Below are 20218 nucleotides of genomic sequence, written 5' to 3' on the forward strand. Positions count from 1 at the left end.
TGATGGACCTGTGTCTGTACATAACCTTGTCCAGCAGGACACTTCTGGAGTTCTAAGGGACAGCTTTTGACATATCACCTTGCAAAAATCCATCTACACAGTTACATTCATCAAGCCAACATTCAGATAGTTCATTGCAAGAGAGAGGTAGTGGCTTGCCTTCTGCTACAGTGAGAAGTAGTGCCTCGGGTCTCTTAGGCTCCTGACCCCCCTCCCTCTACCTCTTTTATTCCTGAACTTGTCTCATGACCCACTGCCTCAGTCGTAAATCTCACCAGAGCATTCTTCATTATTCAGTTCCCATATGCACCTGAATGAGAACCTTAAGAAAACAGAATTCCTTCATGCTGTAAGAAAGTTAGCTTTGACTTTTAAATGCCAGGAATGTCCCTGAAAACCAAATAGACCCAAACATGGTCGTGTTTGTGGAAGGAATCATACGGTGAACAAAAATAAATGCAAAAACATTAGATGATGCCAATAGAGGACAAATGCACCCACTTTAAAGAAGCTGTAAGCTATTTAATGCATTGAATATATTTTAGAATCAAAATAGGTGAATCTTCTGGTCTTACCTGACAAAATTCAGAACCGGAAGAAATAGACTGAATTCAAGTGAAAGAAGCTTGGGACCATTCCAGGTAACCCAGCCTGGAGCCCTAGAATTCACATTAGTGGATGGAGATCTCTAACAACAGTATCGTCCTTTGATCATCTTAAAAATGGTGAAATGAGTCCTTCCCAGGCTGAAATAGGTTGGCCCTTGAGGTCTTTTGCAGCCATATGAAATTTGTTACTTTTAAATCTTATGCTAATTCTGCGCACCTAAGTACAAATTGAAAAAAAAAAGTCATCAGAAGTGTAAATTCAGTAGTGTGAGCCCCAGTGGGCTGAGCTGTGTCCAGGCGGTGGTGATCAGCCCTGTGAAAGAAGTGGGCTGTGTCTTCCTAGACATGTTGAAATCTCAGAACCCCCATCCCAGTGGCAGTGGCAGGTAGAGGTCCCCGCGTCAGGGTCCACGGAGCTGTGACATACCCGCTGTGTCTGCTCTGTTAAGTTTATACCGGAGTTCCTTTGTTTAGATTTATTTGGAATGTTTTGGCTTCTGGCAGTTCTCTCAGCCCCTAACTTAGAAAATGAATTCTATCAGAAGTCATTGGGCTTACCTACAGATTTTCTTCTCCATTTGCCTATTTACCGGAAAAGAGGCCTTACACCACGTGACATGTAAGACCTCTTTCCAAGATGACACAACCCAGATATATTTCTTGAAACTCAAGGCCATCATGAATAATGGGATAGAGCCCCAAGCTCTGTTTAATGGACTTAGTTCATTGACTTGCTTTGGTAATTGCCTGGTTGCTTGGAACTGGGAATGAACCTAGCTTTATCCCAGAGATGATTTTAGTTAGAGATTGGAATCATGGATAAAAGGCAGAGGTGAGGTTAAGAAAAAAAATTGTACCATTCAGTTCGAACTATAATAAACCCCGTATCAGCTGTTCCATACCCAATTAGAGAGATCGCCTCTCCACCACAAAGCCTGCTTCTTGGCTTCCAGCTAGGAGTGTGATGGCCCCTGGGTGAGCTAACTGCTTCAAAAAGACCGAGGAGGAGAGAGAGCGAGCGAGAGGGAGGGCCTCGGCTCTGGCTCACACAGCATCAAACTGTTTGGTGGAAAAGTGATTAGAGCTCGGGTTGTGATGGTGGATTTCCTTTGAGGTATCCTTCTTCCGGTTTAATGTGCTCACACCGTTTTTGAACATGAAGATTATGTGTGATAACAAGGGGATTGATGTTTTTACACTGCCAGTGGATCGTGGGTTAATTGATACCCTGGTTGGTAATGAAGCAAGGTGAAATGAAGTGAGACTCAGCTGACGCAGAAGATCATTAACGTACACTGATTAATAATGGGACTGTAGAAGTTTTCATTACAGCACAACCAATAGGCGATGGGAGATGTCTAATGGGTTAGCATATAAGGAGGCAGAGTGCATACTTTTCAGGAAATATTTCTTCTTTAGTATGACACTGGGTCATTGGAATGTGTGTGTGCTTTTTTCTCAAGTTTTTTTTTTTTTTAAAGAGCAACAGAGATGGGGAGAGGGTAAGAGAGAACCATTTTCTATCTCCCAGTTGACCTCCTGAATGGTTCCAGCAGCCGTGCCTGGACTAGTCCAACAGGGGCCCCCATCCTTGGGCCCTCTTTGGCTATCTTTCCAGGTGCACAAGCGGGGAGTGGAGTTGCACATGGAGTAGCCAGGACTCCAGCCCTCCAATGTGGGAGGTCTTGGCTTAACCCATTATACCACCACAATGGCTGGAATGTGTCATTTTAATCGCATCATTTTCATGTTTATTCCACATTTGAGCTGTAGTTTATAAACTGAATGTTAGTTTGCTTATTACTGATGATTTCTGCATGGAAGATTGTTAACTGGCTTACAGTTTTCAGGGCATGTAGAGCAGTTCATTCGCTGATTACCCAATATTTATAGTGCCTGAAGCATATTCATTAATTGCTTATTTTATGATTATCTTTGCATTTTCATCCTCATTTATGCTGTGCTCACTACCATATAATCTACTATAATATGTGTTTACAGGCATGTGTGTCTTAATTTATAAAGTAGAAACTAAAACAGTAGGTAATTTGAAATATTACCTCTAATATTTCTATAAAGGAGAAATTGGCAGTGACTTCCAAGGTGTGGCATTTGTCTTTAAAAGTTGAGCGTTTTACAGTGGATTTCATGGTGGGAAGTTCAAGTGCCAGATAAGAGCAGACGGGTAACAAACTGAAATACTGTGAGGTTTCAGAGGAATGAAATTGAGGAAGACCCTGACTTAGGAAATGGAAACTGGAGAACCTGGGAGGAATTACTTCCTTGAGATCCTTAGCTCTTGGACTGAGGGTTGCAAAAAACTTGGACAGCTTAGCAAGACTTTCTTCTTGACACACCTTGAAGGAAAATGCCAGCTGTTCTTGCAGGCGTGTGAGTCAGGGGCCTTGTGTCGGAGGCTGGAGGCGAGGGAGTCTTTGGAAATCTTCCACTGTGTTCTAAGTCAGAGAGGGGAATGACACCTACTTCCATGCAGCCAGTCCCAGTGGTGACCCCAGGCACTGCCCCCAGTCTCCCTGGGCAGCCGGTTTGGGAGATCCAGGGGTGAATGGGCACATTCTCTTGACTTCACCCAAAGTGCTTTCTCTTCTCCTCCCCTCCTCCCCCACCCCTTGGATTCTCAGCTTGAGGCTTGCAGCTTTAGATAGATTTGCTCAGTGAAGCTCCGTTCTCTTATTCCTTGTGCTTCAGTCCATCTCTGCTTCCCCAGAATGGATGGAGGAGAAATTATTGCAAATAATAGGTGTTTGGCCTACTGGTTAAGATACTTACATTAGAGTCTGGGTTTTATTCTTGGCTCCAGCCGCTAGACACTTGTTCCAGCTTCCCACCAAAACAGATCTAGGAAGCAACAGTGTTGACTCAGGTCTTGAGTCTCTGGTTCATATGTAGGAGACCTTGACCAAGGTCCAGTCCTGGGAACTGTTTTTGGCAAGGGCCATTTGGGAGTAAGTCAGTGTTGGGATTTCTCCTTCTCTCCCTCTCCCTCTTTCCCTTCTTCCTTCCCTCCGTGTGTGTGTGTTGGTCTCTCTGGGTCTTGAATAAAAATACATGTATTGTGGCACACTGAGAGTTGCCCTAAGTCTGTACATGAATGTCGATTTTCAAAGATTCAAAATATGTTAATAAGATTTTATGTTTAATTTAAGGGAAAAAAATGTTTATTTACTTGAAAATAAGAGGAAGTTAGAGAGAGACATACAAAGAGAGAGCCTCGATCCCCCGGATCACTCCCCAAATGGACACAAAAACCAGAGCTGGGCCAAGCTAAAGCCAGGAGCCGGACCCTCCCTCCTGGTCTTCCACGAGGATGGGGACCCAAGTGCTTAGAATATCTGCTGTTGCCCTCTGGGGAGCTGGATCCGAGGCAGAGCAGCCAGGACTCTTCACCAATTCTCTACTCTAGGATGGCAGCCTCTCAATTGCTGGCTTACCCTACTGCAAGTTCTGATGGCCCTGTCTGATAAGTCTCAAAATTCTTGTAGAATTATGAGAGCCTGTTAATACTGTTCAGTTATTTGTTCGAATAAAATGATGGCTCAGATCTCTCGTCTTTTTGACGTGGAACAAGGGTGGCTTTCAAAACAAATCCCGAGTACAAATCACTTTTTTTTTTTGCCCTCTTAAAAACAAACAAATTTAAATCAAAGAACAACTTGTTCAATTTTCTCTGTGTATTCTCTCTTCGTAATGTTGTACCCTTCAGGGATGAAAGCTATTTCTGTTTCTTCCCCTCTCTGTAATTCTTGGGGAAAATAATCCGCAGCACAGTTTCCTGGCTGAATGCTGGCTGGGGCTTTGTTCTTGTGACAGAAAAAAAAATCCTGTTTTTAATCTGAAAACATACCCGCTCCCGCATTTTCTCAGCATGGGCTTTACAAGTACACGACCTAATGTGCCTTTATGGGAATGTGTGTGATTTTTGACCGTATGCAGCTGCATTCCCAAAACCTCGTTGTGGTACATGATGCAAGTCCAGCATTTTTATGACAGCACATTGCAAGGAGGCAAGGAGGCTGTGTCATCAGTGAGGGCGACCGTGTCACTCCGGTGTCATCTGCAGGAATAGGACTTGGCAGTGTGTTGAAGAGACTGTTGGGCTGGAAGCGTGGAGGTGGGATGGGGTTCCAGAAGTCCCTTTCTATGTCTGAGGAGACCTTTAGCATCGCTCCAGGTGGTGGATCTAAAAATGAGATGGTCACATGTCCCCCTCTGCCGGTGACATCCTCCTCAACGTCCTTCCTTTCCCGTCACCGTCAGAGCGTAGCCTGTGGGAGTTTGTTCTGCGTGTGAGATAGTGCATCTGCCGTGAGCTCCCAAGTGTGCAGAAGGAAGCACGGCTTGTTTCAACCACATGATGGCTCCATCTGAAAGGGATGCTCTCTGAGTGTGACAAGTCTTGCCTTCCATGGGCCTACTGTTGGGCTTCACCCCACTTGTCCCTCGTGATCTTTCTCCACATAACCTTGGCCTTCGTTTCCCGGTATTCTGTTTTCACCTGCTCTTTTTGCTTGGAACCATTCCTTTCTTTCCCTTTGCAGCTTCATGCCTGGCCCTTGAGGCTGTGTGTGGCAGGCAGCAGAACTACCAATGAAATTGGACAGATGTGAGCAAGACGAGTGAAGGGAAAGTGGACAGCTAAAATCACAGCACCCAGAGCTGGCATCCTGTAAATAGCGCTAGGAAAGAGTTTGCAGAGCAATTCTTGATTGTCTTCTGCTGCAGTCTTAGTGATGGGAACACTTTCTGAACCTTCCTCTTTTTCAGCTCCTTTAAGTGAGCATCACTGAGTGTGAATGTGAAAAGCACCCTTCGAAACTGCCCATTGCATGTGTCTGCTTTGTCTGCAGATGAGCATGGTTTTCAAAAACTTCCACTGTTTTCCTTTTTGGCACATCCCTTGTGTGTCTGCCATAGTCCTGTAACAAACAGGAACTTACGCAGGACTTGGATTGAGTGTGTTGTTCTTTTTCCCTACAAGTTTTGCGTGGCAGAATTTGCTCTTGGGTGGCACGCTTATAGATATTCTAAATCTAGTGTCATATCAAAGACTTCATTCAGGGGAGAAAAATATGAGCAAAGTAAAGATCTTTTCGTCTTAACTTTGTATCTTCTCCCTGTTGGACTTTTAGTTGGACTTTAAGTTGGACTCTTAAAATATGACCTTTCTTGTCGCAATTCAGTTGGATCTGAATTTGAAGGCCCAGCAAGCCATTTTCATGTTTTTTCCTGCAAGGAATGTTTGGCATAGGGAATACGTCATCACTTGGAACTGCAGTGTTCTCTGTTTGCCTAGGTGTGAATCCTGGCTCAACTTCCTGCAAATGCACACCCTGGGAGGCACTAGGTGATGACTCAAAGAGTTGGTTCCCTACCATTCTTCTGGGAGACCTGGATTGAGTTTTGGGGCTCCTGCCTTCAGCCTGGCCCAGCCCTGTCTGTCTGTGGGCATTTGGAAAGTGAATCAAAAATTGGGAGCACGCTCTCTCTCTCTTTCTGCTTTTTGAGTGGCAAATGAAAATAAGTAAATGTTCTAATTTTAAAAGTTCTTCTGTTTTTGATCATTGGAACACTTTAGAAGGCAAGTCATGTTACTGGTTATATCCTTCAACTTATGAAAATTTTTGGTTCATGAGAAGTCTAGAATGTTTATGGAAAATGTACATATTTTTTAAAAACTATGATGGATTTCACAAGTTTTTCAGCATAGTAAACGTATCTTTTAATCCCAGTTCTCTATAAATATCTTGAACTCCCTTTGCATCATCAATGGTGAGAAAAGCCTTTAAATGTTTCTAGGTTTGAATTGTATTTTATATATATATATATATATATATATATATATATATATATGAAAATTGATTTTTTATTTGAAAGACACAGTTAGAGACCCAGAAGAGGCTGTTGACTCCTGGCTTCAGAACAACTCAGCTTCCTCTGGTTTTCCCAAATGGGTGCAGGGGCCCAAGGACTTGGGCCATCCTTCACTGTTTCCTCAGGCCATAAGCAAGGAGCTGGATTGGAAGTGGAGCAGCCAGGACTCAAAGCAGTACCTCTATGGGGTGTTAGAACCACCAGCAAAGGGTTTAGCCTACTATACCACAGTGCCAGCCCCTGAGTAGTATCTTTTTATTGTTGTTATTTTATTTTAAAATTCTACTTTATAGCAGCCGTTCATCTATTGGTTCACTCCATCCATTCTCACAACAGCCAGGGCTGGGCCATGCTCAAACCAGGAAATCCTGAAATCCATCCAGCTCTCCCATCACCTCCTGTCCCCCAGGGTGTGCATTCGCCAGAAGCAGAGCTCAAACCCAGGCACTCTGAATTGGACTGCCATGTCCAAAGTAGCAGCTTAGCCCCTGTACCAAATGCCCACCCCTACATGTGTTTTGAAGCAGACCTATTAGAAGCATTGGCAACAAAAGAGTCTGTGTGAAATGTCTTTAGCCCAGAAGCACTAAAAATCCCTCAGCCAGTGACTGCTGATGTGTGTTTGGGAGCCTGTGTGTGCAAGAAGAGATGGAAACTGAGGCTAAAGACCACCAAGACATTGGTGTGGGTATCAGTGTCCTTGACTGAGGGAAGGGCCATGGTTCTCAGTGTCTTTGCCTTTTCCATGGCACCAGGCGCAGTGCCCGGTCTTGGTAACCAGGAGTTCAGGGAAGAGCTCTTCAACTGTGTGTGGGAGGTAGTAGCTGTGAACTCCTACAAAGGCTCTCCTGGCTACTCCAGGGATCAGAGCCTGGAGCACACCTGCTGGCAGCCCCTGGTTGACAGATCTGCCCTCCAGAGAATGGCCAACAGGCAGGTCACTAAATGGACCCCATTGGAAGCCACCGGCTTGCGTCAGGTGTTGTGGCAGGTTATTCTGAAAATTCACCTTAAATGAGCAGGTTGTGTGGAGTATCTTTTGAATATGTAGAGCTACCACACCAGTTCTTAGGTGCTACAAGAGACCATCAGTGGTCTTTTGCTCAGCTTTGAGGACAGTAATTTCTCTGTGCTGTTCGTAGAATGTGTATTAAACAGAAAGACATTTGCCTCCTCTGAATTTCTGTGCTAATGATTTCAAATGACCTGAGAGCTGTTACCATTCAGAATGGCGATATATTGTTCAAGTTTCAGAAGGAAGCTACTGAAGGTGCCTAAGACGTGAAAAAAAAAATCATACCAATCCTGAATTGATCACAGTGTTAAAAGTGACTATTAATTTCTTGAAATAGCTGTGTCTGGGCCTTCTGATTTAAGACCCTATGTTTAAATTAATGTTTTCTTTGTTAACTGCGATTTTAGAATGTTGGGCTGACAAGCTGTTAGGAACACAGCCTGTGTCTTGGGAACACACGACGGGATGTTAATCACGCAAGCGCACCACAGCCCAGGGAGACTGCCTCTCAGGCGCAGGCATTCATTTTTATTGGCAGTGCTGGCCAATTGGTATCGAAGCCTTCATCCCCACGGCAGTTCCCCCTGCTCCGATGGATGCTGTGAAATGAAACGCTCCATGCCTAGATCGTGCCGTCTCTCCCCCACCCTGACTCATCTCGTAGGCCACTTGCTGCTTCCGATCAATGAGCACTGCAATGGCAGCAAGAGTCTTGAGGGGAAACCAGCTGTTCCTCGTACTCCTCCTGCATTCCTGTCGGCCTGATGAGGCCATGTCCCCACCGTGTACCCAGGACACCCCTCTGAGACCATTAGACCAGCCAGGGCCCTTCTGTCCTGTGCATGCCCTGGCCCTACAGCACTTGGTGACTTCTACCTCCTTCCCGTAGCAGCTGCCACTCAGGATCCTCCTTGTCCAAGCCCAGGGCCCCATTCCTTTCGGTTTTTGCTGCATATGGCTCATCCTTCCATACCCTACCTTATTTCTCTCCTCTTTGCTACCCTTAATTCAACTTTTTTTTTTTTAGTAAGATGTATTTATTTGAAAGGCAAGTTTGGCGGAGGAGTTGCAAGAAGAAGGCAGGAGAAACAGAGAGAGAAATAGAAATCTTCTGTCTGCTGGTTCACTCCCCAAATGATTGCCGCAGCTGAAACCGGGCCAATCTGAAGTCGGGAACTTCGTTCAGTCTCCCGTGTGGGAGCACAGACCCAAGTACTCTGGCTGAGTCCACTGCTTTCCCAGTCATTAGCTGGGAGATGGGTTGGAGGTAGGGAAGCATGAACATGAACCAGCGACCATATGGGATGCCAGGGTAGCAGGGAGTGCCTTTGCCACTACAGTGTTGTGCTAGCTTCAATGTTTTCTCTTGTTTTAAAACTTTGTTTATTTGAAAGGCAGAGACAAAGAGCTCTCGTGTGCTGGTTTAGCTCACAACAGCTTTGGCTGGGTCAAGCTGAAATCCAAAGAGCCTGAGTTCAGTTCGGATCTCCCACCTGGCTGGCAGGAACCCAGGTGCTTCAGCCATCACCTGCAGGCTCCAAGAGTTGAGCATTAAGAAGAAACTGGAATTGGAATTAGAATCTAGCTCAGGGTCTGCGGGATGGGATGTGGACAGCCCAGGTGGTGTCTGAATGATTGCACTGTGAGTCTGCTTAAGCAACCTTCCCTCCAAGCCACCACAACCTCGCTGTCCACCCGAGCCCACCCAGAGACCGCCACTTGCTTTCCTTGTATTCATTTGTGAGAGTTTCCAGCGGCCTTGGCCTTCCTCTGTGTGCTGGATTTCCCAAAGTCATAATTCCAGGCCTCTTCAGCGGCCTCTGACCTTTGACAGTTTGCTGGACAGCTCTGCTCAGAGTAACCTGGAGAACCCAAGCTCAACACATTTTAAAGAGGAACTCATCTCCCTCCCCTTAATTCTCCCCTTCCTCATTTGACCCCTGTAGTGTAGCAAGCTTTATCTGTATCTCCTTCAGCACCATTCATGGCCCCCCAGCAAAATTCCCTGGCCTTTTTCTGTACAGGAGCCCCCAGCTCCCAAAGGTAGCCCTGAGTGGTCTTCCAGGAATGGGCTATAATCTGCTTTTTTCACTTTACTCCACTTGTCAGTTATGCTCTGCCATTTCCTCTCATTACTGCTTTGCTAGGGTACCATAAACTAAGACTCATTAATTCAGATGTCTATGGACAGTGAGTGGGTGAGGCCTACCTGGGCACAGCACTGAAACCAAAAGGCAGCTGAGCTCTGTGCCTTGCCTGCCATGTGAGATATGGGCTTGGGGTAGCCAGAGCTTCTGATTTGTTTATAAAAAGTGTATTTATTTGTTTGAAAGGCAATTACAGAAAGGGAAACACACCCACACACAGCTTCCAACCACTGGTTCACTCCTCCAGATGACCACAATGGGCAGGGCTGGGCCAGGTTAAGTCCAGAAGCCAGGAATCTGATGTGGGTTTCCCACATGGATACAGGGGCGTAAATACTTGGGCCGTTTTTCACTGCTTTCAGGTGCGTGAGCAGGGAGCTAGATTGGAAGTAGAGCAGCTGGGATGCAAACAAGCAAACCAACATTCATATAGGATGGCAGTGTCCCAGGCAACAGCTGAAGCTGCTGTGCCACAATGCCAGCCCTCCTGATGTATTACATATTATCACTTCTGACATCATCTTTAAAGGAAGTGCAAAGCCTACCTTCTTTGGGTTTGTGACTCAGCCACAGGCACAGAGGCCTCCATTCCTCTGCTCAGATTTACTGTATCTTTCTACTAATGGATGAGTAGTTTCATTACTAGAGCACATTTTTTGTACTGGAGCAACATTTTTCAGATGTTCAAAAAGATGACATTTTTGTAGTTTTTTGGAGTAACCCTGTGCTCCTGTGTGAGTTCCAGGCTTTAGACTTCTTTTGCCTCAGGAGCATTCAGCTCCAATGCTTTGGTGTCATGATGATGAGTTTTTGTGATTGGTTTTACTTGCATAATGGAGTCCCATAGAAAGGACCTACAGCAAACTTCTTGCCATTCCACTTTTATACAACTCTGGAATGTCCTAGAAACATTTGTGTTTCACAGAAACAAAATGTGAGAATTTAGTACTTGATATACTCAAAATGAGACTTGAGAAAATGTTCTTGTTAATATGTAAAGGAAAAATGTAGTCCAGTAAAACTGGGTAAAGACAATTGACTTTGGTCTGAAAGATAAAATAGTAGCAAGTATGCGAGAAAGCCTGTAAAACATTAGTATTACTAATTATAGTGTATATTTAAAAAATCTATTTATCTAATTGAAAGGCACAATTACAGAGACATTTATTCGTTTGAAAGGCAAACTACACACAGAGAGATTGAATCTTGAATCTTCTGGTTCATTCCCCCAAATGGCTGCAACAGCCAGGAAAGCTCAGAGCAAAGCCAGGAGCCAGGAGCTTCGAGGTATCCCATGTAGGGGGCGGGGCCCCAAGAATTTGAGCCATGGTTGCTGTTTTTATAGGTGCATTAGCATGGAACCAGATAGAAAGCAGAGCAAAGGGCCTGGCGCAGTAGCTTAGTGGCTAAAATCCTCACCTTGCATGCACCGGGATCCCATATTGGCACCAGTTTATATCCCAGCAGTCCCACTTCCCGTCCAGATCCCTGCTTGAAAATGGCTCAGGGCCTTGGGACCCTACACCTGTGTTGGAGACCCAGCAGAAGCTCCTTGCTCCTGGCTTCAGATCAGCTCAGGGCCAGCTGTTGCAGCCTCTTGAGCAGTGAACCAGTGGATGAATGATCTTTCTTTTTGTAAATCTGACTTTCCAATAAACTTAAGTAAATCTTTAAAACAAAAAAAGTTTCTGAAAAAAAAAAATACAGTGGACTCCGAACTTCAACCAGCACCCAAATGGGTCACGAGCAGCTGCTTTAGCTGCTAGGCTCCAATGTCAGCGCCTATGGACAAAAGTCTTAGAACTGCAGTTTCTATCAAGAATTTAGATTTCATAGCACATTGAGCTGCTCTATTTCCTTGTGCATGTGATACTTCAGTCTGTAGGAGCTGGTGTTAATAGACTAGGGGTTAGTATGCTAGTTAAGACACTGGCATCCCACATCAGGAGTGCCTGGTTCAAGCCCCAGGTCTGGCTCCTGCCTTCATCTTCCTGCTAATGAAGACCCTGGATGCAGCACATGTTGTGGGTGGGTCCTGACTGTGCCATGGCCCAGCCCCAGCGATTGCAGATGTTTGTGGTGATGATATTACTTAGAATAGTCAGTGTTTTGTTACTAGAAAAAATTGCTACCTCCAAAGAGAGAAGGTTCATTTGGTTCACAGACCAAGATCAGAAAACCACAGTGGCTTCAGCATCTGTCAAAAGCTCTCCCTAGCAGAGTCAAGCCTGTGTTTTACCTGGCCAGAAAGACTGAGTGCCTGCTATGCCTCTCCTTATTAACCTGCCGGGATTTGTGATTCATCTTAGAAGCTCTGCCCTAACAACCTGAGCCAGCCTGTTTACTTCTCAGAGGTCCAGGCTCTGGTCACCACATTTGCGTTAAGTGTCCTCCCTCTGTGCCATTAGCATGAGGCTTCAGGGACCCAGTTCCTTAGACACCTAGGCCTTAAAAGATGCTCAGGCTGATACCCTATTCCTGGCGTGACTTTTGTCCTGGAGCAATGTTTGCTGTATTGAAAGAGTCCCTGGAAAAATGCCTTCTCCTATAGGATGTTCCCAGAAGTTTATTCTTGTGCGAGCCAAGACTGTGAAGTGAACTCTGTGGTTGAGTCCATGAGGAGAATTGCCAAGGAAAATTGTCTGTCTGTGAGTGCCTTGCTTTTCAGAGTTAGAAATTGAAATGCGTAGCCTCTCTTATTTAGAATGGGCATGGCGTGTGGCAGCTGTGCATTTGTTTAAATCAAAGACGCTTCTAAAACTACAAGAGTGCTTCTCTGCCTACAGTCTTAAATTACTATTAATTATGATGTAATATAATAGATAATTATAGTGTCTTCATATGGGTGCCCGTGGACTTGCTAGCCTTTCCAAATGGCTATTGTTGGTTAATTATCTTCAGGGGATTGTGCCGATAGCCAGTATGGTTCCAGAAATACCTCAGAACCCACGGTGCAGCCTTTCACGAAGCTTCTGTTCTCAAATACACTCTTGTCTGAAGTGCCTCATTTTGATTATGTTTTTTTAATTCAAGTCACTCAGTTGCTTTTAGAATCTGCATAGCAAAAAAAATAGCAGTGCTGAAAATAAAAAGAATAAAGGCTAGCTCTTCATAAAGAGACATTTCATAACATTGTAGTTAGAGAAAGACGAGTTAGGCATTTGGGGAGTCGGTTTTATTCATTAGAATTTTTCACTGGAGATGTTTTTATGTAGCCTCATTGTTTTTGTTTTAATTAATATTTCTATGGTGGGGAGATAATTAGGTAAATGCTGTTGAATATTAAATATGGTAGTGGCTTAGAGGAAAATAAGCATTTCTGGGTCAAAGCCCTTAAGAAAATATTGTCATCTGTGAGCTGATTAATTGAATGGAGTGCCAAATGGGTTTGTCGCCATCCAACCAGACACTCCAAGTGACTCAGTTCATTATCTGAGGTTGTTCTGGAATGAAGTGACTGGCTGTGTCAAAGTTAATGGTGTTCTTTTTAATCTCAGCTACTAATGAAGTAAGTCTTGATTAGAGAAATAGTCCCAACCTCATTAAGTGCAGCTAAGTGTGAGGACCTCCCGGAGAATCTGGATCTGTATGCCACACTCAACATTTTCTTTTCTTTTCTTTTTTTCTTTTTTAAAGGTTTATTTTATTTTTATTAGAAAGTCGGTTATGCAGAGAGGAGGAAAGACAGAGAGGAAGATCTTCTGTCCATTGATTTACTCCCCAAGTGGCCACAATGGCCAGAGCTGAGCTGATCCGAAGCCAGGAGCTTTTTTCTAGGTCTCCCACATGGGTGCAGGGTGCCAAGGCCTTGGGGTGTCCTTGACTGCTTTTCCAGGCCACAAGCAAGAAGCTGGATGGGAAGCAGGGCTGCCAGGATTAGAACTGGTGCCCATATGGGAGCCTGCCACCTGCAAGGCGAGGACTTAGCCACTAGGCCACCACACAGGGTCCAACACGCAACATTTTCAATGCAGAGCGTTTGAACTGCCCAGGGCTGGTCCCAGAGGCTTCTGTACCTGTGTGTCCCAGTGGGTTCTGTGTGTCAGAGGCTTTTGGAGACCCTCAAATCCACTCCCAGCCTCACTGCCTGCTGCACTTGTCACTGAATGGAGAACGATTGCATGCTCATCTCCAAGCAGACCAGCGAGCTGGTGGTGTTTTCACCTGCCGCCTTTAACATAGAGTGCTTTACCACTGCTCAGCGACATCCCGCACTGATAGTTCCCCGAGACACCCTGGAGTCTCAGACCCGCACAGGGTTGGCTTTCATTTCAACTGGCTTCATAACCATCGTGAAGGGCACACATGTAACAAATTGTTCATTAATGTGACCAGTGATTACGAATGATCCAGGTAGACGAGTGGGGAGCAGGTGTTTTTGTGCACGTGTTAAAAGTTTCCAGAAGCATGGACTCCAGTAGGCTGTGCTTCTGAGACTGTAGGCTGTGCCTGTCCACCCATGGGACATTGACTGATCAGACAGCACCACAGCTTTGTTTTGCTAGATTCAGCATGATCATTTGTGTTTGGAGACCTGCCGTTGTCATTCAGTAAGAATGAGTTAGACCAGCGCTGGCTGATGTGTTACTGTGCAATGCAACATTAGAAATGTGGACGTACTTTACGTTTTAGGGGCCATCTGTTCAATGTATTATTTTATAACTAATGCTACTGCTTATCACAAATGAGTCTTTACATAGTCTTTCATGAAGTTTTTTATTTAATGTTCTTAAATATTTATTTTGATTTGATATATTTGGAAATCAGAGTGACAGAATTTTCCATACTCTGTTCACTCGCCAAATGACCACAAAGGGCAAGTTTGGCCCAGTGACTCCATCTTCTGGGCAGCAGGGAGTCTGTACTTGAGCCACAGTCTGCTGCCTCTCGGGCACATTAGCAGGAAGCTGGGTTTGAGGCAGAGACAGGTGCAAAGGCTGGGTTGGTCCCAAGCACCAGATAGAGAATCCAGTCCCCAAATGGAGACTTGATCCTCTCGGCCACAGTGGCTGCCTCGATCATGATTTTCTTTAATCCTTTGGGAGACTTTAATAACGCTTCTGATGCATTTTAAATGGGCACAACTGGAAACTATAATGCTAAGGGAAATGAGTGAATCCCAAAAGGTTAGATACCACATGTTTGCCTTGATTTAACCTGTAATTTTTTGTTTGGTTGTTTGTTATTTTTTGAACCTGTCATTGATACTGTCTCAACCCAGATGTTTCGAAGAAGGGAACTTGCATTATTTTTAACATATTGTTTACCCAATACTATGTCAATTAATTCCATAATGTTGTATATTGATACTGAGGCCTTGTTGGGGCTTTTAACTGACCGGATCTTTACTCTGTTAGACCTATCTTCAGACCATAGAAGGTCTCCCCAAGAGGCCACTGGACTTATCTGGACAATAAGACACTGAACTTTATGCTAGGCATGTGTTTGCAAGCAATGAATCTCAACTGAACTTGAACTATGGTTATGCAACAAGGTGGAGGAATCCACCATGGGGGGAGGGGTATGGGAGGGGTGGGGGGAATCCCCAGCGCCTATAAAACTGCACTACATAATACAATGTAAGCAACAATAAAAAAAAAAAAGAGTTTAAAAAAAAATATGGAGGGGGGCACTGTGGCATACCAGCTAAGATTGCTTAGTTTACTCACAACCTGTGTCATAGTAGCTGAGTTCAAGTGCCCCACTCCACTTCCTGTCCTGCTCCCTACTAAGGCACACTGTGGGAGGCAGGAGGTTATGGATCAAGTACACGGGTTTCTGTCATTCATGCTGGAGATCCACAATGAGCTGTGAGTTCCTGGTTTTGAGCTGGCCCAACTCTACTTATCACAGCATTTGGAGAGTGAACCAGTGGGCTGGTATATGTGTGTGTGTGTCTACCTTTCCAAAAAAAAAAATAGAATTACATTTGCCATGATGCAGATCAGGGTTATCATGAAAATCTGTCACCAAACAGAAATAAAGCCTGCAACTTCAGCTGTGTCTCCTGTCTGGTGCCAGGGAAACACGAGCACTTGAGACACCAGGACACCACAGCGCCCACCTGCCAGTCTCTACCCTGTGACTTTGCTGCATTCTATACATCATATTTTCTGTGATTTTTGGAAAATTCTATTGGAAGCCAAGGTTTGCCGGTTTAGCAATTCCCTGGAAGGTATTGGAGGGACTTTTGCAAGAACACGCACAGCAAGGAGATGGTACAAAGTACAGCCTCTCTTTGTGGGTAGGAAAAGGGCATTGGGAGGAAGTGTGTTGTGATGCGTTGTCCTTGCTCTCTGCTGTTGCCATGCTCAGCTCAGCCTGTTCCCCACAGTGAGAATGTCACATGTCACCTTCCTAGCTTCTCACAGAGGCTTCTGAGAGGGAGGGACATACCCTCAGACCACGTCGTAGCCTCCGGGTGTTATTTTCCTTTGCTCTTGCCCTTGACTTAAGTAGTTGCCTTTGGAAAGCCGTAATATACTGGAATGTGAACTTTGTTTTCTGTAAAGATTGAAGGATGGAATCATAAGTTGAGTGTTTTTTTAAAAAGGCATTATGGGCCCAGCAGAGTGGCCTAGTGACTGGAATCGTCACTTTGCATAAGCCAGGATCCCATATGGGCACTACTTCTAATCCCTGTGACCCTGCTTCGCATCCAGCTCCCTGCCTGGGGCCTGAAGAAGCAATTAAGGACAGCCCGAAGCCTTGGGATCCTGCACCCATGGAGGAGGTTCTTGGCTTCTGGCTTTGGATTGGCTGAGCTCCGACCATTGAGACCACTTAGAGAGTGAATTAATGGATGGAAGATCTTCCTGTCTGTCTCTCCTCCTCTCTGTATATATGATTTATCAATAAAAATAAAAAGAAATCTTTAAAAAAAGACATTACTCTCTAGTCTTTCATAACATTATGCACAAATATAAATGATACTTTTAGAGTAGGAGCAAGATAATAAGTGCTTTGAGAAACTTGCAAGAAGAAAAATCTCATTGCTTAAGTCATTGTATGTCAGTTTTTCAAATCAATAGCATGTTTCCACCAGTAACATATTTGGTGGCTGAAATTGTCCTGTTCCAGCCCCTCCCGCTCCCACCATCCTGTGTGACACTGCTGCCATGCAGTGCCCTGGGGAGCAGCTGCCCTGCCCACCGTGCCCTTTCTGACCTTGTATTTGCTTTCTCCTTCTGCAGAAACCCTGCTCGATGACTTCCTTCTCACCTACACTGTCTTCATGACGACCGACGACTTGTGCCAGGCGCTGCTCAGGCAATATCCTTCACGAACCTAAGGGTATTGCCCACCTGCCAGGCCGATCCCCACCATCAGGCGTTAACCACCCTTTCCTCATGGATTCAACCCCTCAGTAGAGTGGAGCTGTATTAAATATTAACACAGTGATGTCCAAGACAGAACTTGGTCATGATGGTGACTGCTGTCCTCCCCTCCTGTGCTGCGGAGGAACTGACCTGCTCATGTGATCAACCTCCCTATGGCTGAGAAATCTGGAGGCCCCTATCAGGTTGACTCTGGGCTCCAGACCCAGGCCCGGTGAGGTGGCGGGCATCCTCACGTAAGTGGCTAGGCTCAGTCAATGGGAGTCCAACCAGTGGTTCAGTGTCCCTCAGAGGTGACAGCTCCCACCTTCCCCCATTCCTCCACCAGGGAGGTCTGACCAAGTCACGAGAGCCACCTTTATGTTTTCATTGCTCTGTCACTGGAAGCTCTTAGAATGATGGATGTGTTAGGAGGTTAATGACCGCTTAAGAAAGCCTTATAATTGTATCCGCTCATTGGAAGAGATGCAGCACAGACCATTGGAAAGGCCAGAAGCAAAACCCTGGTAAACTTCAGGGAGTCTCCAAGTGAGCCTCTTGCTTCGTGGTGTTTTAGGATGGTGTTTTAGAAACATTTGGAGAGCCTGTTCTCTGCCATGCTTTTATTAAACCAAAGATGCTACTGGGCTCACAGGAATCAGAAAATGGCTTGCGCTTTGTGTGCCCTGAAGTTCTAAGACCTGATTATCATTACTGTATGTCTCCCCATTTCACAGTCCCCATTCCCCCAGTAAAGCAGTAAGTAAAAACACCAGAAAGGGGAAAAAGTAAAATCTCTCTTAGAAATCTGCAGATGGAAATGGTGTTTACTTTTTAGTGCTTTACTGTTATTCTGTGACCAAAGTGGGTGACCAGTGGGTGTTTTGAAACTTTATTAGTTTTGATTTTGGAACATTTCTGTAATGTACTCAGATTTTTTTTTTGTAGCGTCCTAGTGTAATGCTACTAAGAACATTAACAAATAATTAGCAAGTTAAGTTTCTGCTTTTTCAAGAGTGTTTTGGAATGAATATCTTTGAGCTAATTTCCCTTTTTATTGCCAGCATATTTCTAAACCAAGTATTCCTAGGCAGCATAAATTGTGCTTTGATACAAATCCAGTATCTTCTGTTACGTTTATGATCCTAATATTGTTTGTGATTACCGTTTACTAATTGAGTGTCTCCTAGAATGTTCCTAAATATTCTATCTTGTGACAGAGATTTGTTTCTTTGAAAGGCAGATCAACAGAGAGAGTAAGAGTGACAGAGAGAGGAAGAGAGCTCTCCACCCACTGGTTCACCTCCCAAATGGCCGCAGCAACCAGGAACTCCACTACCACATGGGTGGCAGCACACTTGGGCCATGTGCTGCCTCCTTCCCAGACACAATAGCAGGGAGCTGGATCAGAAGCTGAGCAGCTGGGACTCAGCCACACAAGCCAGTGAGAGCTTAACCTGCTGCACCACAAAGCCTGTCCTCGTCACTGAGACTTTGCTAGCATAGTAAATATTACTCAAATATGATATATTTCAGTCTTTGACTTAGTCATTTGTATATTTGTGTATAATTGGAGGGGCAGAAGAAGATTTCCATGTACCATGCAATCCCCCAAATTTCTGCAATCCCTGGGATTGGCCAGCCTGAAGCCAAGACCCTACAGCTTAGTCCAGGCCTCCTATGTGTGCAACAAGGACCCACCTACTGTAGTACAAAGACTACTACTGTACTTCTAGCATAGAGATTTGCACATCGGTTCCTTCCTTCTAGAATTTCTGCGCTCATTTGGAGCTTCTTTAGAAGTAACTGGTTTTACAGAGAGTAAGGTTTTGAGGAGGAGTGAGAGTGGCCTAGTTCTGGCCTAACTTTTACAGAAATAGCACTCATCTAGCTAGTGAGACCAGATCCCCTTTGGGAGCCATGCTTGGTATTCATGGACCCCCCTGGCCAGCTCTCTGAACCCTCTTAATGCCATGCTGCCTGTGGGGCCTTCTCGGAGGCTGACAGTGGGGTCGGTGGTCTAATTCTGACTTCAGTTATTATCCAGATTCACTCTTGTTCTTTCCCTGCTGTCTACCTGTAGCTGACCTTTTAGCCAGAAGTAAATGGGGCTGTCCATATCTTTGCTCTCCAACAATGTCACATTCTTTCTTAACCACTTGCCACCTATTCTGCTAAGAAGTATCAAGGCAAGGAGGAGAACTCGGATGTTCCTTGTCAGAAACGTAAGGTCCTGCATCTTGTCTCCCAGTGGATTGCACTATACAAAGACTGGCTGCATGAGGACGAACATTCAAAAATGTTTTTGAAGGTAATCTAATGCTTCTAGGTATTCCCTGATACACAATAATTGATGTTGTTTCCAGAGCTGTGGCTGAAAATCTCATTTACGGTTAGCAATTATTCAACCTGCTTTTGACTGTCAAGTTCTGATTGGGTGGAAATTCAAATTAATTTGGATATCTGAAGCCTGAGTTCCCTATAAAAGTGGGCTCTAATTTTTAAAAAAAAAAATTTTATTTGTTTATTTTCTGATACAGTTGCATAAGCTCAGGGATTTCTCCTTCCCCTCCCCAATTCTCCTACTCTGATTTCCCCCTTACTATTAATATTGTACTTCAAAAACAGCCATAAGTTCCTCATTCTACTAAGTAAGTATATCCTGACATTGTGGGTATAGACAATGGCAGAAAGTCTGACATCCTATTGTCAAGGTATATTTAACAGTTTCATTGGGAGTCCATTTTTACTCAGGAGTAGAGATACACACTGCAATGTGTCTTCACTTCTCAATGTAATAGTCTTTATTGTACAGTTGCTCTAGATGAATATATGTGCATGCATGTTTACCTATAATCTATTATTTCTGTATTTTGCATGAAGATAGTCTTATTCCAGAGAGAACATGATATTTATCCTTTGGGGATTGGCTTATTTTGCTGGGCATAATATTCTCTATTCTCTAGTTAGGACCATTCTGTTGCAAATGGTAGAATTTCATTCCTTCTAATGGCTGGTTGGTATTCCATAGAGTAGATATATTTATCCTTTCCTCTTTTGATGGGCATCTGTGTTGTTTCCATGTCTTCACTATTATAGATTGTGCTGCTGTAAATATAGGATCACAGGTCACTTTGTTATATACAAATTTCATTTCCTTTGGCTATAGTCCCAGAGGTGAGATTGCTGGATCATATAGCAGATCAATTTTCAGTTCTCTTAACACTCTCCATATTGACT

General features: G+C 44.5%; 1 protein-coding gene across 1 annotated transcript in view; it reads left to right on the plus strand.

Annotated features, from left to right (window-relative positions):
• Positions 1-20218, plus strand: part of RAPGEF5 (Rap guanine nucleotide exchange factor 5) — a 205712-nt gene that overhangs the window by 150116 nt on the left and 35378 nt on the right. Inside the window, exons 12-13 of the mRNA XM_040965145.1 lie at positions 16856-16934; positions 19145-19289. Coding sequence (XP_040821079.1) covers positions 16856-16934; positions 19145-19289 — 224 coding nt within the window. The remainder of the gene's footprint in view (positions 1-16855; positions 16935-19144; positions 19290-20218) is intronic.

Source organism: Ochotona curzoniae, unplaced genomic scaffold (genome assembly GCF_017591425.1).
Source record: "Ochotona curzoniae isolate NIBS_2020 unplaced genomic scaffold, NIBS_Ocur_1.0 scaffold_3835, whole genome shotgun sequence".
Taxonomy (NCBI): Eukaryota; Metazoa; Chordata; class Mammalia; order Lagomorpha; family Ochotonidae; genus Ochotona; species Ochotona curzoniae.